This window comes from Heloderma suspectum, chromosome 5, assembly GCF_057233095.1.
Source record: "Heloderma suspectum isolate Gila_16-S chromosome 5, 16-S_ref, whole genome shotgun sequence".
NCBI lineage: Eukaryota > Metazoa > Chordata > Lepidosauria > Squamata > Helodermatidae > Heloderma > Heloderma suspectum.
Genome location: NC_139462.1, coordinates 69,034,501 through 69,053,675, shown reverse-complemented (window position 1 = coordinate 69,053,675; position 19,175 = coordinate 69,034,501). Strand labels below are relative to the sequence as shown.

The following is a 19,175-nucleotide window of genomic DNA, read 5'->3' as shown; positions in this document are numbered from 1 at the left end:
AGGTGTGGGCAACATGTGGCCCACAAGCCGCATGCACACACAGCCCCCGCTGTCCTGTCATTGAATTTGGCACCAAAATTCAATGGTGCACTGAAGTTTCTGATTCCCCAAAGTGTGCAGGGAGTGTTCTAAAGCAAAACCATGTTCCTAGAAGTCTCTGGTAGGTTCTCGGCAGTGGCGGGAGTATTGACCGATTGACCTCTGGAAGTTGCCCACTACTGCCTCAAATGAAGCAGATAATGCTTAATCTCATTTGCACATGTGCAATGCAGTGTCACATTTAATGTCTTAATTGTCTCAGTTGTAAATGTTAATTTTGAAAAGTCCTTTTAAAGCAGAACACTGAAAAAATCAGGATTTGCTGAAGTCATAACTGGCAATGCATCCAACAGTCCTGCATCTTTGCTACAAATTTAAGCAAATTTTTTTGGGAGAAAATCTGTCACCCTAATCTAAAAATGTTTGAGCACAGCAGCATTTATGCTTCCTCCTGCCAAAGAGATTGGGGGGCAGGGGAGAAAAGACTCTGCACTGAAAACCCTCTCCCTATTAGAGAGAAAAGATGTACATTAGCACAGCAGATATACGTACAACCTGCAATTGTGCTCTAGGGATAGAGGAGTTATAAGAACTTAACCAAATTCACACTTCCCAATCAACAGGAGAACCAGGACACAGTTATCCTTCAGTATTCACACTTCTCAGAATGTTGTGCTGCAGTTCTCCAAAGAAAAAATGTGTACAAAAATGCATATACTAGGGAAATATGTGCAGAAACAGGCATTTATTAGTTAAAGAACCATTGTTGTTGTTGTTCAGTCGTTAAGTCGTGTCCGACTCTTCGTGACCCCACGGACCATAGCACGCCAGGCCTTCCTGTCCTCCGCTCTCTCCCGGACTGCACTCAAGTTCATTAAAGAACCATAGAAAGCAGCATTAAGTTAAGAAAACCGCTTACTAAAAATGCATATATTAGACAAAATTGACAATAATGGGTATATTAGAAAAACACACACACAGAAATATTTAATGCAGGCTTTTTTAAAGCCATAAAATAATGCAGAAATGGGATGGAACAAATTTAATATTGTAAAAATGGAAAACTGGGAGAAACCAAAATTGACAGAGTCATCTACTCCTATTGTGCTCATGAGAATCTGGAGAGCAGTCCATAAAAGTGGGGTTGCTGAATGGAAGAGATTTCTCAGATACACATAATCATATGTGTGCATATACATCATACATTATCCCTTTGGGCCTATAAGTGCAGGTGTGGGGAACCTTTTTTGGGCTGAGGGCTGAATTCCAACCTGGGAAAGATTTTTGGGGCCCTCATCCCATCTGTGGATGGGGCCAAAGGCATACTGGGTGGCTGCAGAAAGCAATTACTACTGATTTTAAACCTACCAAGAAGTAAGCAGGACAAGCACCTGCAAGACAAACCTCGGACGTAAGCAGAAGCCACAGGAATAAGCAGGACTAAATAACTCACAACTCCCTCCCCAGGCTTTTCCCCTCTCCTCAGTAGGGAAAAGCTCCTGTCTCCGACCAGCACCTGACTGGACATAGGAGATTTTCTCTACTGAGCACTGAAAAGGGGATCCTTTTTCAGTGCTCTGCCTAGGAAAACCTCTCCTCTCTGATCAGCTGCTGATTGGAAATAAGAGTTTTTTCTTGCTGGGAGAAGGGACAGGGCTTAGACAAGAAGCTGATGGACCACATGGGGAATGCTTGTGGTCTGTATCCAGCCCATGGACTGTACGTTCCCATTCCTGCTATGGGGGCAATCAGGGTGCATCTGTTTCCACATGTGGATTACCTTTTGTTGGATCTCGGCCAGTATGTATATTTTTTTATAAAAAGATTGCACTATAGCCAACATGGTAATCTTGTACTTCCTAATTTCTGTCTAACTGAAATCTGTGTAATGATATTTAATGATGGGTTTGAGAGATACTGTGAATGTGCAACACATAATGTTTTAACATACAAAAATAAATACCAAATTTTAACATTGCACATAGGGAGCATGTGATCAGCCCCTAACCAACCACCTTACACAACATACCTTACTGCAAATGTTTATTATAAAACATACATAAAGTTGGTAGCTGATGATTTTAACATAAAGAAGCACTAAAAAGGTCCAGTACAAAATTATACTTTTGTGTAATTAAAGTACTGAGGACAATCACGTTCTGGTTATTCGATCCCCTCTTTTATGAACTTGATCCAGTGAAATACTTTCTATGCCATTTATAACTGGATTCCACAGATTGTTAAATTCTAATTTCAGTTTCCATACTATATATGACTTTTATGTGCTCAGCTGCTTGTGTTAGGTCAGAAACTCACTTCTGCTCTAACAGCCTTATATTATCTTACAAATAGAAATCATAGCATTCCTAGTCACCAATGTGAAAAATGTAAATTCTACATTAAAGGAGGCCAGCTGGCACTTTCATTATACTAATCACAATGCTCTCTCATAAACTAGAAGGAAAAAACTAAGCCAACCATCAAAACAGAAAACAAAAGTCATCCTCACACTTCCTTCTGCTTGAACAGTCCTGTCCAAACTCCCTCCCTCTCTCTTGTAAACCAATATATCTTTAATGGTATATAGTGCTATCAGGATTCCAATTCTGTTAAAAGTAAGTTCAGAACTGGGAAGAGGATTAATCCCTATGTTTATAACTGCCAAGAGAAGCATTACCCCTCAGTTTTATAGAATTACAATCTGATTCATAATCCAAACGAAGATGGAATAGGCAGCTATAAAAGCCAGCTTGGTGCAACAGAGAGAGAGAGAGAGATGATTTGGTAGAGAGACCATAGCAATCAAATTTTAATAAAGAAGTGAAGTGAAACATACATCTGATCTTAGATTACATGGGAAAGAAACTGTGAGATAGCAAAATAAAATATCTTTGTGCTATTTATTATCATAAGCAATTATTATTTCATTGCTCCTGAAATCTTCAGGATACAGGGTATTCTCCCATAAAAGTTTAACATGTCATGAATTTCTTCATCTTGCTGCTACAGTGTGCTAGAGCTGGGGCCATTACTTAATTATTAATCTTTGTAATAATCTAATTAATGGATTGATGACAGACAACAATAAGGCTCCAATGAGCACAACTCAACAGTCTCTCTCTCTCACTGATGGCTGTGACAAGGGTCTGGTTATCTCCCCCTCTTACATACTGTGTCATAATCCCTCCATGCTGACTGTGGTGTAAACCTGTATGGCTCACTAGGGTAATGCTGTAGTACTTGTCAAGGTCAGTTAGCACAGCCACAGGTCTGGTTTGCACCTCACAGAAACCCAGGTGTGTTTTTTTAAAAAAAACACCTTGGGTTAGCCTGAATGATCCAGTGAGCTAGTTCACACAGCTCAACTTCCATCCCTGGGTTGTTTAACATGGCATCCAAACCCAGAATCCTGGGTTCCAATTCTGGCTCATTGGGTGGAGAGACAAACAAAGTTTCAGGTTTGGACCCCATGCTAAACAAGCCAGGGATGGAGCGTCCCTGGTTCTTTAGCCACTCCTGCTGGCAGGAGCAGCCAAGCAACAGCAATTGAGCCACATGAAGTAGAATGCTGGCTCATTCATGGTACTGCAATGGTTGCCAATCAGACCAGCTGAACCATAGTTAGCAACAGTCTGCACAAAACAGTTATCGCAAATCAGGTTTCATGAATAGAGCTCTAATGCAGTAGCATCAGTGGAGAAAGTGAATCTATTCATTTATTCACTTAATAAGCTCCGCTTGTTATCACTTAATAAGCCTAGGATGTACTGGAGCCTCAGACAATTTAAAGCATAATGTGTGGTCCTGTTCAGGCTCATCATCCAGGAAGAACTCTCAAATGATAGGCGTCATAGGAGCACGTCCACCACTCATCCATCACTATGGGGCAAACACAATGAACGAACTAAACTGTGCCACATTTATCTGAACGCCGTGTCTCCCTGGCATATAATTTTAAGGAGAAGTGAAGAGGGTAGAAGCACCATGGACTAATGACAAAGAAGGGGGAGGCAGGCTCTGGTGCTCAAAAAAGCAAAATGTATTGTGCTCTACACATTTCAGGATATCTCCGGCTTCAGGAGCTCCTTTAAAGCTGGTCAGTCACTAATTCTTTCCTCTGGATGCTTGCACATACTACTCCTAAAGAGAGTGACTGACTTTAGGAGTAGGAGTACTTTTTCTTTATTCTGTTTTAAATGTAAGATTTTTACATTATGTATTACCATATTTTTATATTTTATGATTTTATGATTTTGTTTTGTGGACTGCCCAGAGAGCTTTGGCTATTGATTAGTATAGAAATGTAATTAATAAGTAAATAAGTAAAATAAAACGAACTAGCCCACAGTGTGCTAATCAGCACAAAACACAGGGCCAAACTAGCCATATGCCTTTTGAAAGAGCCAGGTTTTGGCCTTGCATCAAATGAGAGGCTAGTCTCAGGGGCTGGCGGAGCACTTTGGGAAGGGCATTCCACAAAGCTGGTGGCAATATTGAAAAGACCCTGCTCCTGGAAGAAGCCTGCCTGCCTTCACCTGGCAATAGTTCAGCATTTTCCCTGGAACGTATCATATGAACAAACCCTACTTCAGTGTACTTGTGGAATTTCAGATCAGGCTAAAATCTCAAACTGAATTCATGAATGAATGAATGAATGAATGAATGATAGTACATACCAGTCCCTTTGTAGTATTTGGTACAGTTGCCATATTCAATATCTTCTTTCTTAACGTCAAACTGGGGCAAAGCAATTTTCTCAAGCTGAACAGGATCACCAGATTGCCAGATAAATCGTAAATCATCCGTAGTGTAACCAACTATATGTTCAAAGGGAAAAAGGGGTAAAAAGACAGAAATAACAAATGCAGTAACCCAATACAGAAAACCAATCATGTTTTTCCCTTATACCATGGTCTCACAAAATAGTCGCTTAGTTATTAATGGGTGCTTATCATGCCTGTCATATTTCACTGGTGCTGAAATATCTTCGCTGGTTTCCAGTTTGTTTCCAAACACAATTCAAAGTGTTAAGTTTTTGTTTTACCTGTAAAGCCCTAAATGGGGTTGTATCCAACATTAGCCCAACATAGAGTAGACCCACTGAAATGAAGGGGTCAAGGGGACTTGTTAGACTATGGATGCACCTATTGGGTGCAACCTATGGCATTTGAAGGACCACTTTTTCTCATATGAACCTGCCCATTTGTTAACTTCTATTCTCTAAGTGTTGCTCTGGGTGCCATCTTCAGAGGTTAGATGCCTCTCTACTGAGGTTTCTCCATCACAGCATCCTAACTGTAGAACAGCCTCCTCAGGGATATTGGCCAGTCCTTTCATTGATTCATTTTAGATGCCAGTAAAAACTATTTTATTTATCAAGAACTTTGGTAGGTTGCAATCAGGTTTCTGTTGTTGTTTTAAATATATATAAGATGTCTGTTCTAAACTGCTCCTTTTGGGTTTTTTATTGTGAAATGTTTGGCTGAATCTACACATAGCAATTATACTGTTATCATAACTGTTGGTGCCCAGTGCTGTCATGTGTACCAATAGTTATAATGGTATGATAACAGTATAACTGCTATGTGTAGATTCAGCCTTTGATGTTTTAGTTGGTTTTAATATTTGTATAAAGATGTTATGTATACTGCCTTCAACATGTCTTCAAATGGAAAGGCCAAATTTTAAAAGTAAATAACAAATGCTTTGTGTAAAACATTCAGAGTTCAATCAGTGTCAATAAAACACATCAAGTGAAATTAAAATTTAGTGCTCAATCCTATAGATTTTTCACTCAAAGTTAAGTCCTACTGAGTTCAATGTGGCTTACTCCCAAGTAACTGTGTATAGGATTGCAGCCTTACAGTATAACCCAATATATATCTATTCAGAAGTAAGTCTCATTAAGTTCAATAAGGTTTACTCTCAGGTAAGTGGACATAAGAGTGCAATATCAATTTCACCAGAGATCTAATCCTAAGCACACTTACTTGGGAGTAAGCCCCACCAAATATAGTGAGACTGACATCTGAGTAAATATGCTTAGGATTACACCATGAATAAGTTCACTTAGAAACATAGGAAACTGCCTCAAACTGAGTCAACCATTGGTCCAACTAGCCTAGTATTGTTGACACTGACTGACAGTGGCTTTCCAGGGTTTCAGGTAGGATTCCTTCCTAGTCCAACCAGGAGATGCTGGGAATTGAATCCGGGACCTTCTGCATGCAAATCAGGTACTCTGCCACAGTGCCACTGAGTTTGGCCTGCCTATGTGGCTAAAATATTCTGGGTAAGATCCAATGGTGCCCTACTGCTAGCGGCGAGCATCACTGCTTCCCAGTGTGCGCATGGCCCCTATCGCCAGCAGTGGCAAGGTAGCACTTCCAGGGGCAAAATGGATCAGTACAACCAGAGATATGTTGGTATACCATCAGAAGATGGGACTCCCAGGTTGGAAGATGGTCAAAATGCTACTGGGGAGGAAAAGAGGATGAGTTCAACTAGCCCCAGATGTGATGACGCAGCTAGCTCAAAGCCAAAAGGACGGCTAGCAGCCGATGGTGCAGGTGGTGAACGACGAATCTGATGTTCTAAAGATCAACACACCATAGGAACCTGGAATGTAAGATCTATGAGCCAGGGCAAATTGGATGTGATTATTGGGGAGATGTCAAGATTAAATATAGACATTTTGGGTGTCAGTGAACTGAAATGGACTGGAATGGGCCACTTCACATCAAATGACCACCAGATCATTACTGTGGACAAGAGGACCACAGAAGAAATGGAGGAGCCTTCATAATTAATAATAAAGTGGCTAAAGCAGTGCTTGGATACAATCCAAAAAATGACAGAATGATCACAATTCGAATTCAGGGTAAGCCATTTAACATCACAGTGATCCAAATATATGCCCCAACCACAGATGCTAAAGAAGCAGAAGTAGATCAGTTCTATGAGGATATGCAGCACCTACTGGATAGTAAGCCAAAAAAAAGATGTTCTTTTCATTACAGGAGACTGGAATGCTAAGGTGGGTAGTCAAACGACACCTGGAATTACAGGCAAGCATGGTCTGGGAGAACAAAATGAAGCAGGACATAGGCTGATAGAATTTTGCCAAGACAACTCACTGTGCATAACAAACACTCTCTTCCAACAACCTAAGATACGACTTTATGCATGGACTTCACCAGACGGTCGACACCGAAATCAGATTGACATCATCCTTGGTAGCCAAAGGTTGTGGACATCTACGCAGTTGGTAAAAACAAGGAGCTGACTGTAGTTCAGATCACGAACTTCTTATTGCACAATTTAGAATCAGACTCAAGAGAATAGGGAAGACCCACAGATCAGTTAGATATGAGCTCACGAATATTCCTCATGAATATGCAGTGGAGGGGAAGAATAGATTTCAGGGACTAGATTTAGTAGATAGGGTCCTGGAAGAACTATGGACAGAAGTTCACAACATTGTTCAGGAGGCGGCAACAAAAAAGTCCCAAAGAAAAAGAAAACCAAGAAGGCAGAATGGCTGTCTGCTGAGACACTGGAAGCAGCCCAAGAAAGAAGAAAAGCAAAAGGCAACAGTGATAGGGGGACATATGCCCAATTAAATGCAAAATTCCAGAGGTTAGCCAGAAGAGATAAGGAATTATTTTTAAACAAGCAATGCATGGAAGCGGAAGAAGATAATAGAATAGGAAGGACAAGAGACCTCTTCCAGAAAATTAGAAACATCGGAGGTAAATTCCAGGCAAAAATGGGTATGATCAAAAACAAAGATGGCAAGGACCTAACAGAAGCAGAAGAGATCAAGAAAAGGTGGCAAGAATATATGGAAGATCTGTATAGGAAGGATAATGATATCGGGGATAGATTTAACTGTGTGGTCAGTGAGTTAGAGCCGGACATCCTGAAGAGTGAGATTGAATGGGCCTTAAGAAGCATTGCTAATAACAAGGCAGCAGGAGATGATGGTATCCCAGCTGAACTGTTTAAAATCTTGCAAGATGATGCTGTCAAGGTGATGCATGCCATATGCCAGCAAATTTGGAAAACACAAGAATGTTGTGATTTCCAACAGATTGGAAAATATCAACTTATATCCCCATACCAAAAAAGGGAAGCACCAAAGAATGTTCAAACTATCAAACAGTGGCACTTATTTCACATGCCAGTAAGGTAATGCTCAAGATCTTGCAAGGTAGACTCCAGCAATTCATGGAACAAGAATTGCCAGATGTACAAGCTGGGTTTAGAAAAGGCAGAGGAACTAGAGACCAAATTGCCAATATCCGCTGGATAATGGAGAAAGCCAGGGAGTTTCAGAAAAACATCTATTTCTGTTTTATTGACTATTCTAAAGCCTTTGACTGTGTGGATCATAACAAATTGTGGCAAGTTCTTGGTGGGATGGGGATACCAAGTCATCTTGTCTGCCTCCTGAGGAATCTGTATAACGACCAAGTAGGAACGGTAAGAACAGACCACGGATCAACGGACTGGTTTAAGATTGGGAAAGGAGGAGTATGGCAGGGTTGTATACTCTCACCCTACCTATTCAACCTGTACGCAGAACACATCATGCGATGTGCTGGGCTTGATGAGGCCAAGGCTTGAGCTAAAATTGCTGGAAGAAACATTAACCATCTCCGATATGCAGATGATACCACTTTGATGGCTGAAAGCGAGGAGGAGCTGAGGAACCTCATGACGAAAGTGAAAGAAGAAAGTGCAAAAGCTGGGTTGCAGTTAAACCTCAAAAAAACCAAGATTATGGCAACCAGCTTGATTGATAACTGGCAAATAGAGGGAGAAAACGTGGAGGCAGTGACAGACTTTGTCTTTCTAGGTGCAAAGTTTACTGCAGACGCCGACTGCAGCCAGGAAATCAGAAGACGGTTACTTACTACTTGGGAGGACAGCAATGACAAATCTTGATAAAACAGTGAAGAGCAGAGACATCACACTGACAACAAAGGTCCCCATAGTTAAAGCAATGGTATTCCCCGTAGTAACCTATGGCTGCGAGAGCTGGACCATAAGGAAGGCTGAGCGAAGGAAGAGAGATGCTTTTGAACTGTGGTGCTGGAGGAAAATGCTGAGAGTACCTTGGACTGCAAGAAGATCAAACCAGTCCATACTCCAGGAAATCAAGCCAGACTGCTCACTTGAGGGAATGATATTAAAGTAGGGATGTCAGAGAATTCCGCGATGGATCTCGGTGAGGCTGAATGCACTGGCATACAGCCCCCTGAAATCCATCGCGGAATGAAGCCCCCCACCCCCCCAACCCACGAAAGGCGCACAGGACAAAGTCCCCATCGCCCCCACCCCACAAAAGGCGCACGAAATGGAGCACTTACCTGCTCCCATCCGCGCTGCTTTCTGAATGGCGGCCATCCTGCAGCCGCCATTCGCTACCTCTTCTCTTCATAGACGTGATAGGCTACGTAAATACTTACGTAGCCTATCACGGCTAACGCAGGAATGCCATTTGCATCCCTGCAGAGGCCATGATAAGCTACATAAGTATTTATGTAACCTATCACGGCCGGTGGTGGGGAACCCAGCATACGCAAATGGCGGCGGCTACCGCCATTTGCGTATGCTGGGTTTTTTCCCCCCTGCCGTGATAGGCTACGTAAAAAAACCCAGCATACGCAAATGGCGACAGCTACCGCCATTTGCGTACGCTGGGGTTTTCCCCCCTGCCGTGATAGGCTACATAAATATTTACGTAGCTTATCACGGCTAAATACAGGGACGCAAATGGCGGCGGCTACGACAGCTGCCATTTGCGTCCCTGCAGGGCTGCCCAGCAGCCGGATGTCTGGCTGCGGGCGGCCGGAGCTGACCAGCGTCTCCACGGCTTGGCCACAGAGCGGAGCTGGCCAGGCAGGATTCTGGGGGGGAGGACCAGATCGCCTCTCCCCCCTTTCGAGGATTCCAGGGGGAGGAATGGAGCGCCTCCCCCCCACTGCGGATTGCCCGGTGCGGAGCCAGGTAGGTGTTTCGTACATCCCTATATTAAAGGCAAAACTGAAGTACTTTGGCCACATAATGAGAAGAAGGATACCCTGGAGAAGATGCTGATGCTAGGGAAAGTGGAAGGCAAAAGGAAGAGGGGCTGACCAAGGGCAAGATGGATGGATGATATTCTGGAGGTGATGGACTCGACCTTGGGGGAGCTGGGGGTGGCGACAGCTGACAGGAAACTCTGGCGTGGGCTGGTCCATGAAGTCCCGAAGAGTCGGAAGCGACTGACCGAATAAACAACAACAACAACAGAAGGCACAACCTGCCTCCTCCAGAAACTTGCTGCATTGCCATGCATTTCGGGGCTTGCCCCTGGAAGCTCTACTTCGCTGCTGCCGGAGGTAGGGGCCATGTATGCACCAGGAACCAGCAGTAAGGGCACCGTTGGATCCTACCCTCTTTCAATGAAATGTTGGTCATACAAGCTGGAATAGCCTAAGCGTCAGCTACAGAGAAGATGATTGACTATAGGCCGCATATATTGGTCAGGATTTTTTTAAAGAGCTGCTTAGGCAGCTTCACACAGGGAACTTATCTGACCCCAATGAACTTTTTGACTTCAGTCAGCTACCCACTATATTATATCCAACAATGCTTTCAGTTTCAAAAGCACTTTGGAGAAGGGGGCAGGATGGCTGTTTGAGAAAAAGAAAAGAAAAAAGACTAAAGCACACTTGGCCATGTCTTTTCCTGCATATCTGCAATCTTTGAACAGATTGTGCTATAGGATATTAGGGTTTCATAAGCATCACTGCTAATACTACATCATGATCCTAAATTCTACTTAAATCAATGGGGCTCTCAAGAAAATTATTTTAGGATCAGAGTTACATAGACCATTCATATACACTTTTACTCAGTGAGTTTATTTATTTATTTATTTATTTATTTATTGCATTTATACCCCGCCTTTCTCCCTCTCGCAAGGAACTCAAGGCGGCTTACATTATCCTCCTCCTCACCGTTGTATCCTCACAACAACAACCCTGTGAGGTAGGTTGGGCTGAGAGTCTGTGACTGGCCCAAAGTCACCCAGTGAGCTTCCATGGCCAAGTGGGGACTAGAACCCGGATCTCCCGGCTCCCAGTCCGTCACTCAGTTCCACTGAGTTCAATGGTATTTACCCAGGATCAGAACCTTAGGGTAAAACTACATGTTACATTAACTGTGTATGCAGCTGCCTCTCTACATTTTATTTACTTACAGGTAAATGTGCAAGGGCACAAACTGGATTGGGGAACACAACACATGGGGAGGGGAGGTTTAAACCTTCCCCCCCAAGTGATTCCCTCTCATAATTTATCTGTGGGACCACTTTAGACTATGTAGGCTGACCTGGTCTTTACATTCTGAGGGGGAACCCTGATTGCCATACCATGGTCTACCGATGTTCATTTGACCATGGTATGGATACGGATGTCAGAGAATTCCGCCATGGATCTCGGTGAGGCGGAATGCCAGTGCATTCGTCCCCCCGAACTCTGTGGCAGAACGACCTGCCACCCCCCCGCCACCCCGCGGATCCCCCCCGGGACGAGACTTACCTGGGGCGGATGTTCTGGGTGGTGGCGGCGGCAGTGGTGGCTGGTCTTCCAACCGGCTGCCACCGCCACCATTTACAGTCTTGTCATTGTTGTTTTTTACAAAACGTGATAGGCTATGTAAAGATTTACATAGCCTATCATGGCTGGGTAAAACAAAAACAAAAAACCCCCCACATACGCAAATGGCGGCAGCTACAGCCGCCGCCGTTTGCGTTCCTTATTTTTGGCCGTCTTAGTCTATGTAAATATTTACATAGACTATGACGGCGAAAATAAAGGGGAACGCAAATAGCGTAGCGGGCGCTATTTGCGTCCCTTTTTGATTTGCCATTTTAGCCTACATAAATATTTACGTAGATTAAAACGGTGAATCAAAAAGGGATGCAAATAGCGCCTGCTACGCTATTTGCATTCCCCTTTATTTTTGCCGTCATAGTCTACGTAAATATTTACATGGACTAAGATGGCCAAAAATAAGGAACGCAAATGGCGGTGGCCATAGCCGCTGCCGCCATTTGCGTATGCGTGTTTTTTTTTAACCCGGAGCCCTCCGCGGCCGGAAATCTGGTTGCGGACGGCTCTGGCCTGGGCCTGGCTGGCTGCTCCACGGAGCTGCTGTGGAGCACAGCCAGCCGTGGAGGATTCTTGGGGGGAGGAACGGATCACCTCCCCCCCCGCCAAGGATTCCGGGGGGAGGGACGGAATGCCTCCCCCCCACCATCAACATAATCTGCGGAAAGGTAAGTGACTTTCGTACATCCCTAGTACCGTATGGAGCAGAGCCTTCCCTATTGTGGCACCCGCCATGTTGAACGATCTCGCATTTGAGATCAGGTGGCCTCCTAGTGTGGAGTGTTTCCACTGACAACTTAAGACACATTTGTTTGCCTGGGTGCTTCCCTGTCCTGTTAGCATTGCCAGATACCCCTAGTTATTTTAATGAGATATTCTATTGTTTTATTACTGTTTTATCGATTGGTTTTGTGGTACTTTTACCATGCTTTTATCTTGTGAACCACGTTGGGATTTTTTTTTTAATGAAAAGCAGTATTTTTAAAATATTTATTATTTATTTATGACATTTCTAATCCACCCAATAACTGATGTTCTCTGAGTAGATTACAAACACAGCCATTTTCTGAAATAAAATGAATAAATAATTTGCCATTTGCGTCCCTGTTCACGTGATAGGCTACGCAAATATTTGCGTAGCCTATCGTGGGGAAAAACAGGGACGCAAATGGCGTAGTGGATGCCATTTGCAGCCTTAAAGCTGGTAGATTAGCCTAAATGCAGCCGTAAATGGCTGCATTTAGGCAATCTACCAGCTTTACAGCCGCAAATGGTGCCCACTACTCCATTTGCATCCGGAGACTCACTTACCCTACCCCAGCAATACAGCACGGCAATGGTGGCTGGCCGTAGCAACAGTGGAGTGGAGCCGGCAGCAGGCTCCACAGGATCAACATGACGAGGGAGCCGACCCACATGGATTCCGGGGGGAGGCAGAGGTGAATGCTCCGTTCCGCCATGGGCCCCAATGGGGCCGGATTCTTGGAATCCAGCCTCATTGGGGTCAGTGATGGAATTCTCCCCCATCTCTACCTGTATACGGTAGTTCCAATCCCGATCGGGGCCTTGCACAGCTCTTGGCTGTGAGCAAATAAAAAGTAGAGAGGCAGATGGATGCTACATATTTAACATAACCTGCGGTTTAATCCTTAGAATGACAATGCTGCAATTTAGAATTTTAATACGGAAAATTCTAAAAGACAGAGATCAGTGGAAATTATTATGAAGAAATGTAAAAAGTCCACATTAAACAGCATTAGGTACTGCCGATTCTTGTTCAGTTTCTAGGCACAAGTAGCAACTATTTTTATGCACATCTCCTTTACATACAGCTCTCCAACTGCATCTTGCAACGCTGTGTATCCATAGGAAACAAGGTCAAGTCCAACGGGCATGAGAGAGTAACGGATAACCTGGAAATATAAACCGAAAGCTTGTAAGCAATTCAAAATAGCCACCGAGTTATAAAGGGAGTTTTTTGTTTGTTTTTTGCCTTCATGTTAATTAACGTAGTAAATCAGTATAATAAACCATATCCTATAATGATCAGATTCACAATAGGTTTCTCCTCTACTAGAATTTCATTACAATATTGTGAGAAAACAGAAATGTAGAATAATATTCTAATGAAGTGCGGTGTGTTGTTGTTGTTGTTGTTGCTGTTGGTATGATGTGTATTCAGAATGTGTCAGATTTCATGTGGTGCTTGCCTTCCAATCTGCAGTGAGAATCCAAGCAAATTAGACTGTCTCCTTGCTGCTGTCTCCTCTGGATCCAGGAGCCCATGGGAAACAGTACCACAGATCACCATGCCAGTGCCGTATCAGCTTTGACTTCCTTCAGCCCGTAAAACAGGGGTGCAGACCTCAGGCCCAGGGGCCAAATCTGGCCCACCCAGGGTTCCCCCTGCCCTGCTCCTTTCCCCCTGCCCCATCCCTTTCCCCCTGCCCACACTTTACACAGGAATAAAAAAAACCTATCACACATAGCTACACACAATGAGATTCACATAACATGTAGTTTGGCCCTTAGAAACCAGTGGAGCCCAGGGAGATGGTCTACTGGGAAGGAAGAGAAAGTTACCACAGAATGGAGATGAGAGGACCCAATGCCGTTAGCAAAGATACAAATTGGTGGTGAAGGTATGGTGTGCGTGGAATTGGCAGTCTGCCCTTCAAGCCTGGCCCCTTTGTTCCTAATAAGTCAGCACATCTGCATGATGCTGACTCCAGCTGTCAAATGCCTCCACTGCCTTTTGTCTCTCATCAGAAAGAATGCAAAGTTCCTCTCTCTCTGCCTCTCTCTCTCTCTCTCTCTCTCTCTCATACACACACACACACACACACACACACACAAACCGCCTCACTGGCAACCACTGGATCTGTTATTTAACATAACACTGAAATTCTCTTTAGGCTCTAGTTGTCCCATAAGCTTATTCATGATATACAAAGGATTATAATCAGTGGATTTCTTTCGTGATCTTGTTGTATTGTTGTGTATGTGTGTATGTTTTATTGTCTGTATTTTTTACTTGATTTCAAAATTAAATAAAACTCAAGGCAGGGAGGAGGGAGATCTACATTGCATATGTAAATGACACCGTACAAGTAAATGGTGTGGGTAGTTCCATTTCTGACCATTGGTTCTGAAACCCAATGGTTCATGTTCTCAGAGAATCAGAATGACAGACTGAAGGTAGCCATACCATGTGAGACCATGAGCAATTCCAACTCATGGCCTTCAAGGAAGCAGTCAAGTTTTCTGACTACATAAAAGCTGCACCTTACTTCACTACTGATAAATGTCCCAATAGTATCATCATCTTGTTATGATTATTAAACACATTTTATTATAAGAAAAAGTGTGCCCCACATACTCAACCAAGCAGTGATTTTTATCCACTCAGTCAGTAGTAAAAGTTTACAGTTGAAAGTAAAAAGTACCTCATGCTAACTAGGACATCTCCATCACGGAATATAAACAGAAGAATATTTTCTTGAGTGACATCATGGAAGTTGGCATTCTTTTCGTTTGCAAAGAATAGATCTGGCTTCCACAGACACTTAAACATGGTGGGATCCACTGTTAGTGATTCAGACCCTTTCCAGTCAGTGGGCAGTTTAAGTCGGGGATCATTCCACTTTTGTCTTAGGAAGATGTTAACTCTATAATCCTGTTTGAAACATATTATTAATGCATAGTTGATTGGCAGGAAAACAACATGCAAAGCCTAAATTAAGAAACATGTTTAGATTTATATCTGACTTCCACTACGCTAAATGGGATAGACACACAACCATTTCTGAATGTGAGGAAATTGCTAAAGCAAGATCAAACTATTTTTTGAGATTATCTTTCAAAATGATGCGACCTAACCATTAAAATATTGATACCATATTGATATAAATCCAGATGCATATGCACAAACCAAGGAGAAGGGTAATAACTTTTGGAAATTTAATATTCCAGAGACCACCAAGGGCCTTTAAATTATTAGAAAAAGTAATTTAATTTATGGTGTACATTGGTTTCCCTTTACCTCAGACACCCTCCTCTACCCCTTCCTTTTAAAATGTGTACTACTTTCTGTCTCCTGGCAGCAGCAATAGCAACCACAGCTGTGCTAATAGGGCAATGAGCTCTCTGACACTGGCTGCCAGATCTTGTTCAGGAGGCGATCTGGCAGCCGCTCACAGAAGGCTCTGTGGCTTTTGTCCTCTGACTGATGCTCCTAGAGCATCCTCCCAGAAGCAGAAAGATACTTTTCAAGGAAGTAAAATTGAGCTGGGTGGAAAGAAAAGCAGTAGGGGAGGGATTAAGCTCAGGAAATGGCAGCAGTCGGGGGGGGAAGCAACATCAGGGATGGCACGCTGAAGACTGGCTGAAGGAGGCTAAGATGAGGCAGAAGAGCTTCTCTGACTGGCTTTTCTCACCAGCAGGGTAACTTGTCCATCCTGGAAAATTGTGATAAGCCTCTGGAAAGCCCAACAGACATAGGAGAACTGCGGGTGGTCTTTCTTCTGCTGGCTGTCGGGTCTAAACCAGGGTGTTCCAGGAATGGGATCTGGGTGCCTTGGATCCACTGTATCCAAAGCCCCCTTGCTCCCCTGACACTTGATATGGTGTAGACATTTTCCCCCCTGCTCATCAAAATCAATGGAAAGGAAATTAAAAATAAATAAACAGCAAGAGAACTAAACTGTCCCTCCACCTACCACTCTGGTTGGAGTTAGTCAACGCTCACACCACTTAGGATTGCGATGTTACTCTTTCTTGCAAAATAACACAAGTTTATTCCTTTTTGCCACTTAATCACACCTTTCTACAAATGGATATATCTAGAGATATATATACACACACACACCTTTTTTTAAGCTTCCACCACCTGGTGAGGACAATCCTGTTTAGGTGGGCTTTTCATTAACCTTAGTGTTTTAAAATGACTCTGATATTATCTGCCATGCTGTTTCTTTTCTTCAGGTTTTAGTTGTTTCTCAATGTCTTAAGTGTTAATGATTGTCTTAGGGTGCAATTGTATGCATGTTTAGACAGATGAAAGTACTACAACTCCCAGTACTGCCCAGCCGGGACTTTTTTAATGTCTAAACATTGCATAGGATTATGCCCTTATTGTATTTTCTTTTAATATCGTTATCGTTATCGTTTGAGTGCCATTACTGGACAGGTGGAATATAAATTATCCAAATGAATAAAATAGCCAAGAAACATCTATCTTACCATAGTTGTCTCTTGTATTGATCCAAAACTGTTAATGAAAATATTGACTGCTACATCAACTGGAATTCCTAAAACATATTCATAAAAGAAAGTCAGTGTCAAAGTTGCCAAGAAATCCCATTTCCATTTTCTTCCTTGTGTTCTAAAACCTTTATTAAAATATTTTAAAAACTGAATTGACATGGTTTCATTTCTCGGCTTGTGTGGTGGTTAGGAAAGCCAAAGAACTGGAAGCACTTTTTAGAGCCACATTCCATGTGATGACTGAATACCAGGTAGACGTGTGAATGCAAGGGCAATGATCGTTGGTGAAATGAGATCATTTTAAAATGTAACTGGAGTCAGGAGTGTACAGAGAACTAGGAAGGGCCATGGCTCAGTGTGATAGAGCACTTGCTTTATATGCAAAAGGTCCCAAGTTCAATCTCTGGCATGTCCAGGTAGGGCTGCAAAACCTCCTGCCTAATCCCTGCCAGTCAGTGTCAACAATACTGGGCTAGATGGACCAATGTTCTGATTCAGTCTAAGGCAGCTTCCTATGTTCTGCTGTTCCCTGCTGCGGAAAGTGTACAGAGCCTACAGTCATAATACAGGTTACTTGTCTTTTTTCATTGGGGAGGGGAATAGGGGCCTTGGGAAAACAGCCATATAGGTTGGACATACGGTATGGAGAAAAGGGTTACACCTCCCTCCACCCAACATCACTGCCCCATTCAAAATTGCAGCCCCTCCCCAATGTGCTTTGATTTTTTTAAAAACCAACTGGCTGTTGTTGTGAATATATAGAGTTTTAAATAACTTCCAAAATTAAATTATACATTAACCAACCTTTGAAATTTGGTCTTATCCTGGGATCATAACTAACCAGAACCCTATTCAAGATGTTGCTGGTAGAATTAGCAGGTACTCTTGCAAGATCTTCGGGTGATTGCTGTCTGTTAAAAATAAATGGCACTGTTTATTTTTGTTAGAAGCAAGCAGTTGATCTAGTATATTTGATTCACACTCTTAAAATTAAACAAAAAGAATTGTTGATGCTTTAGTGATTTAGGTACACAAAAGAATCATACTTTTTCTTAAACTCCTGAAACTGACATGCAAAGCTTAAGCAAAAAAAAGTTTTCAAAATTTTTCATTTTTCCTGTGAACAGAAATGAGCAGATCCTGCATGAATACAAATCTCACATAGGCCATTGTTCCTTGAACTGCTTTTGAATTAGGCTCAGTCAGCTGGGCTATGCAGAGCAGTTGTGATTCTCTGCCTTCAGAATGGGCATTTTCAAAGTATACCTGGTCTTTCTTTTCTATCTTCAAAATCAAAGTGTTCAGAAACAATAGTAGCACATGTCACTGAGAAGGCCAGATAAATATGTTACTGTGAATGAAATGTTAACTGTCTTCAATTAATCAGCAGTGTTTTACAACCCACTATTGGTGAATGTAAAAAGTTATCTGAAAAAGCTATTTAAAAAAGGACAGGTTGCTTACCTGTAACTGTGGTTCTTTGAGTGATCATCTGTGCATTCATACATATGGGCTCTGCACCTGCATGGAGTCTCAATTTGGGAAACTTGTAAAGCTGAGAAAGTTTTGGTGGGAACCCTCCCCCACTGTCCCATTGCGCATGTCCTGGCAGGTTCCTGCCTATACCTCAGTGCGATGAGACCCAAATGTGGCCTCATAACCAAAGGGAGTACAGTGAACAAACGCCTCGGTATCAGACACGAATAATATCATGAACACCGAAGTGGGGATGGTGGGTGGGTTGTGTGAACACACAGATGACCATTTGAAGAACCACAGTTACAGGTAAGTAACCTGTCCTTCTTCTTCCTGGTCTCTGTGCATCACACATATGGGCGAGTAAAAAGTTCACTTACTGGAAGGTGGGTAGGTGTTCTAATATAGAACTGAAGAAAGAACAGCATGACCAAAGGAACAGTTTGCTCGAGACCTGACATCTAGGCAATAATGCCGCTCAAAGGTTGATGGTGTTGACCATGTCGCAACACGGCATAACTCCAGAATGGAGACAACCCTGTCAAATGCTATTGACATTGCAATGGCTCATGTAGAATGCGCTGTCACCTTATCCAGATCCAGGGTTGCCAGCTGATAAGCGAGGGTAATTGTTTGAACTAGGGATGTCAGAGAATTTCGCCATGAATCTCAGGGAGGCCGAATGCCAGCGCATTCGGCCCCCCGAAATTGATGGTGAAACAGTCTGCCCCC

At 42.9% G+C, this 19,175-nt stretch overlaps 1 protein-coding gene across 2 annotated transcripts in view; it reads right to left on the bottom strand.

Moving 5' to 3' along the window:
- GLRB (glycine receptor beta) overlaps positions 1-19,175 on the bottom strand; it is a 50,409-nt gene that overhangs the window by 10,595 nt on the left and 20,639 nt on the right. For both annotated transcript variants that reach the window (XM_084860279.1, XM_084860280.1), the window contains exons 3-7: positions 17,772-17,878; positions 16,944-17,011; positions 15,149-15,378; positions 13,533-13,615; positions 4,716-4,856 (exon numbers count right to left, since the gene is read on the bottom strand). In XM_084860279.1, coding sequence (XP_084716405.1) covers positions 4,716-4,856; positions 13,533-13,615; positions 15,149-15,378; positions 16,944-17,011; positions 17,772-17,878 — 629 coding nt within the window. The remainder of the gene's footprint in view (positions 1-4,715; positions 4,857-13,532; positions 13,616-15,148; positions 15,379-16,943; positions 17,012-17,771; positions 17,879-19,175) is intronic.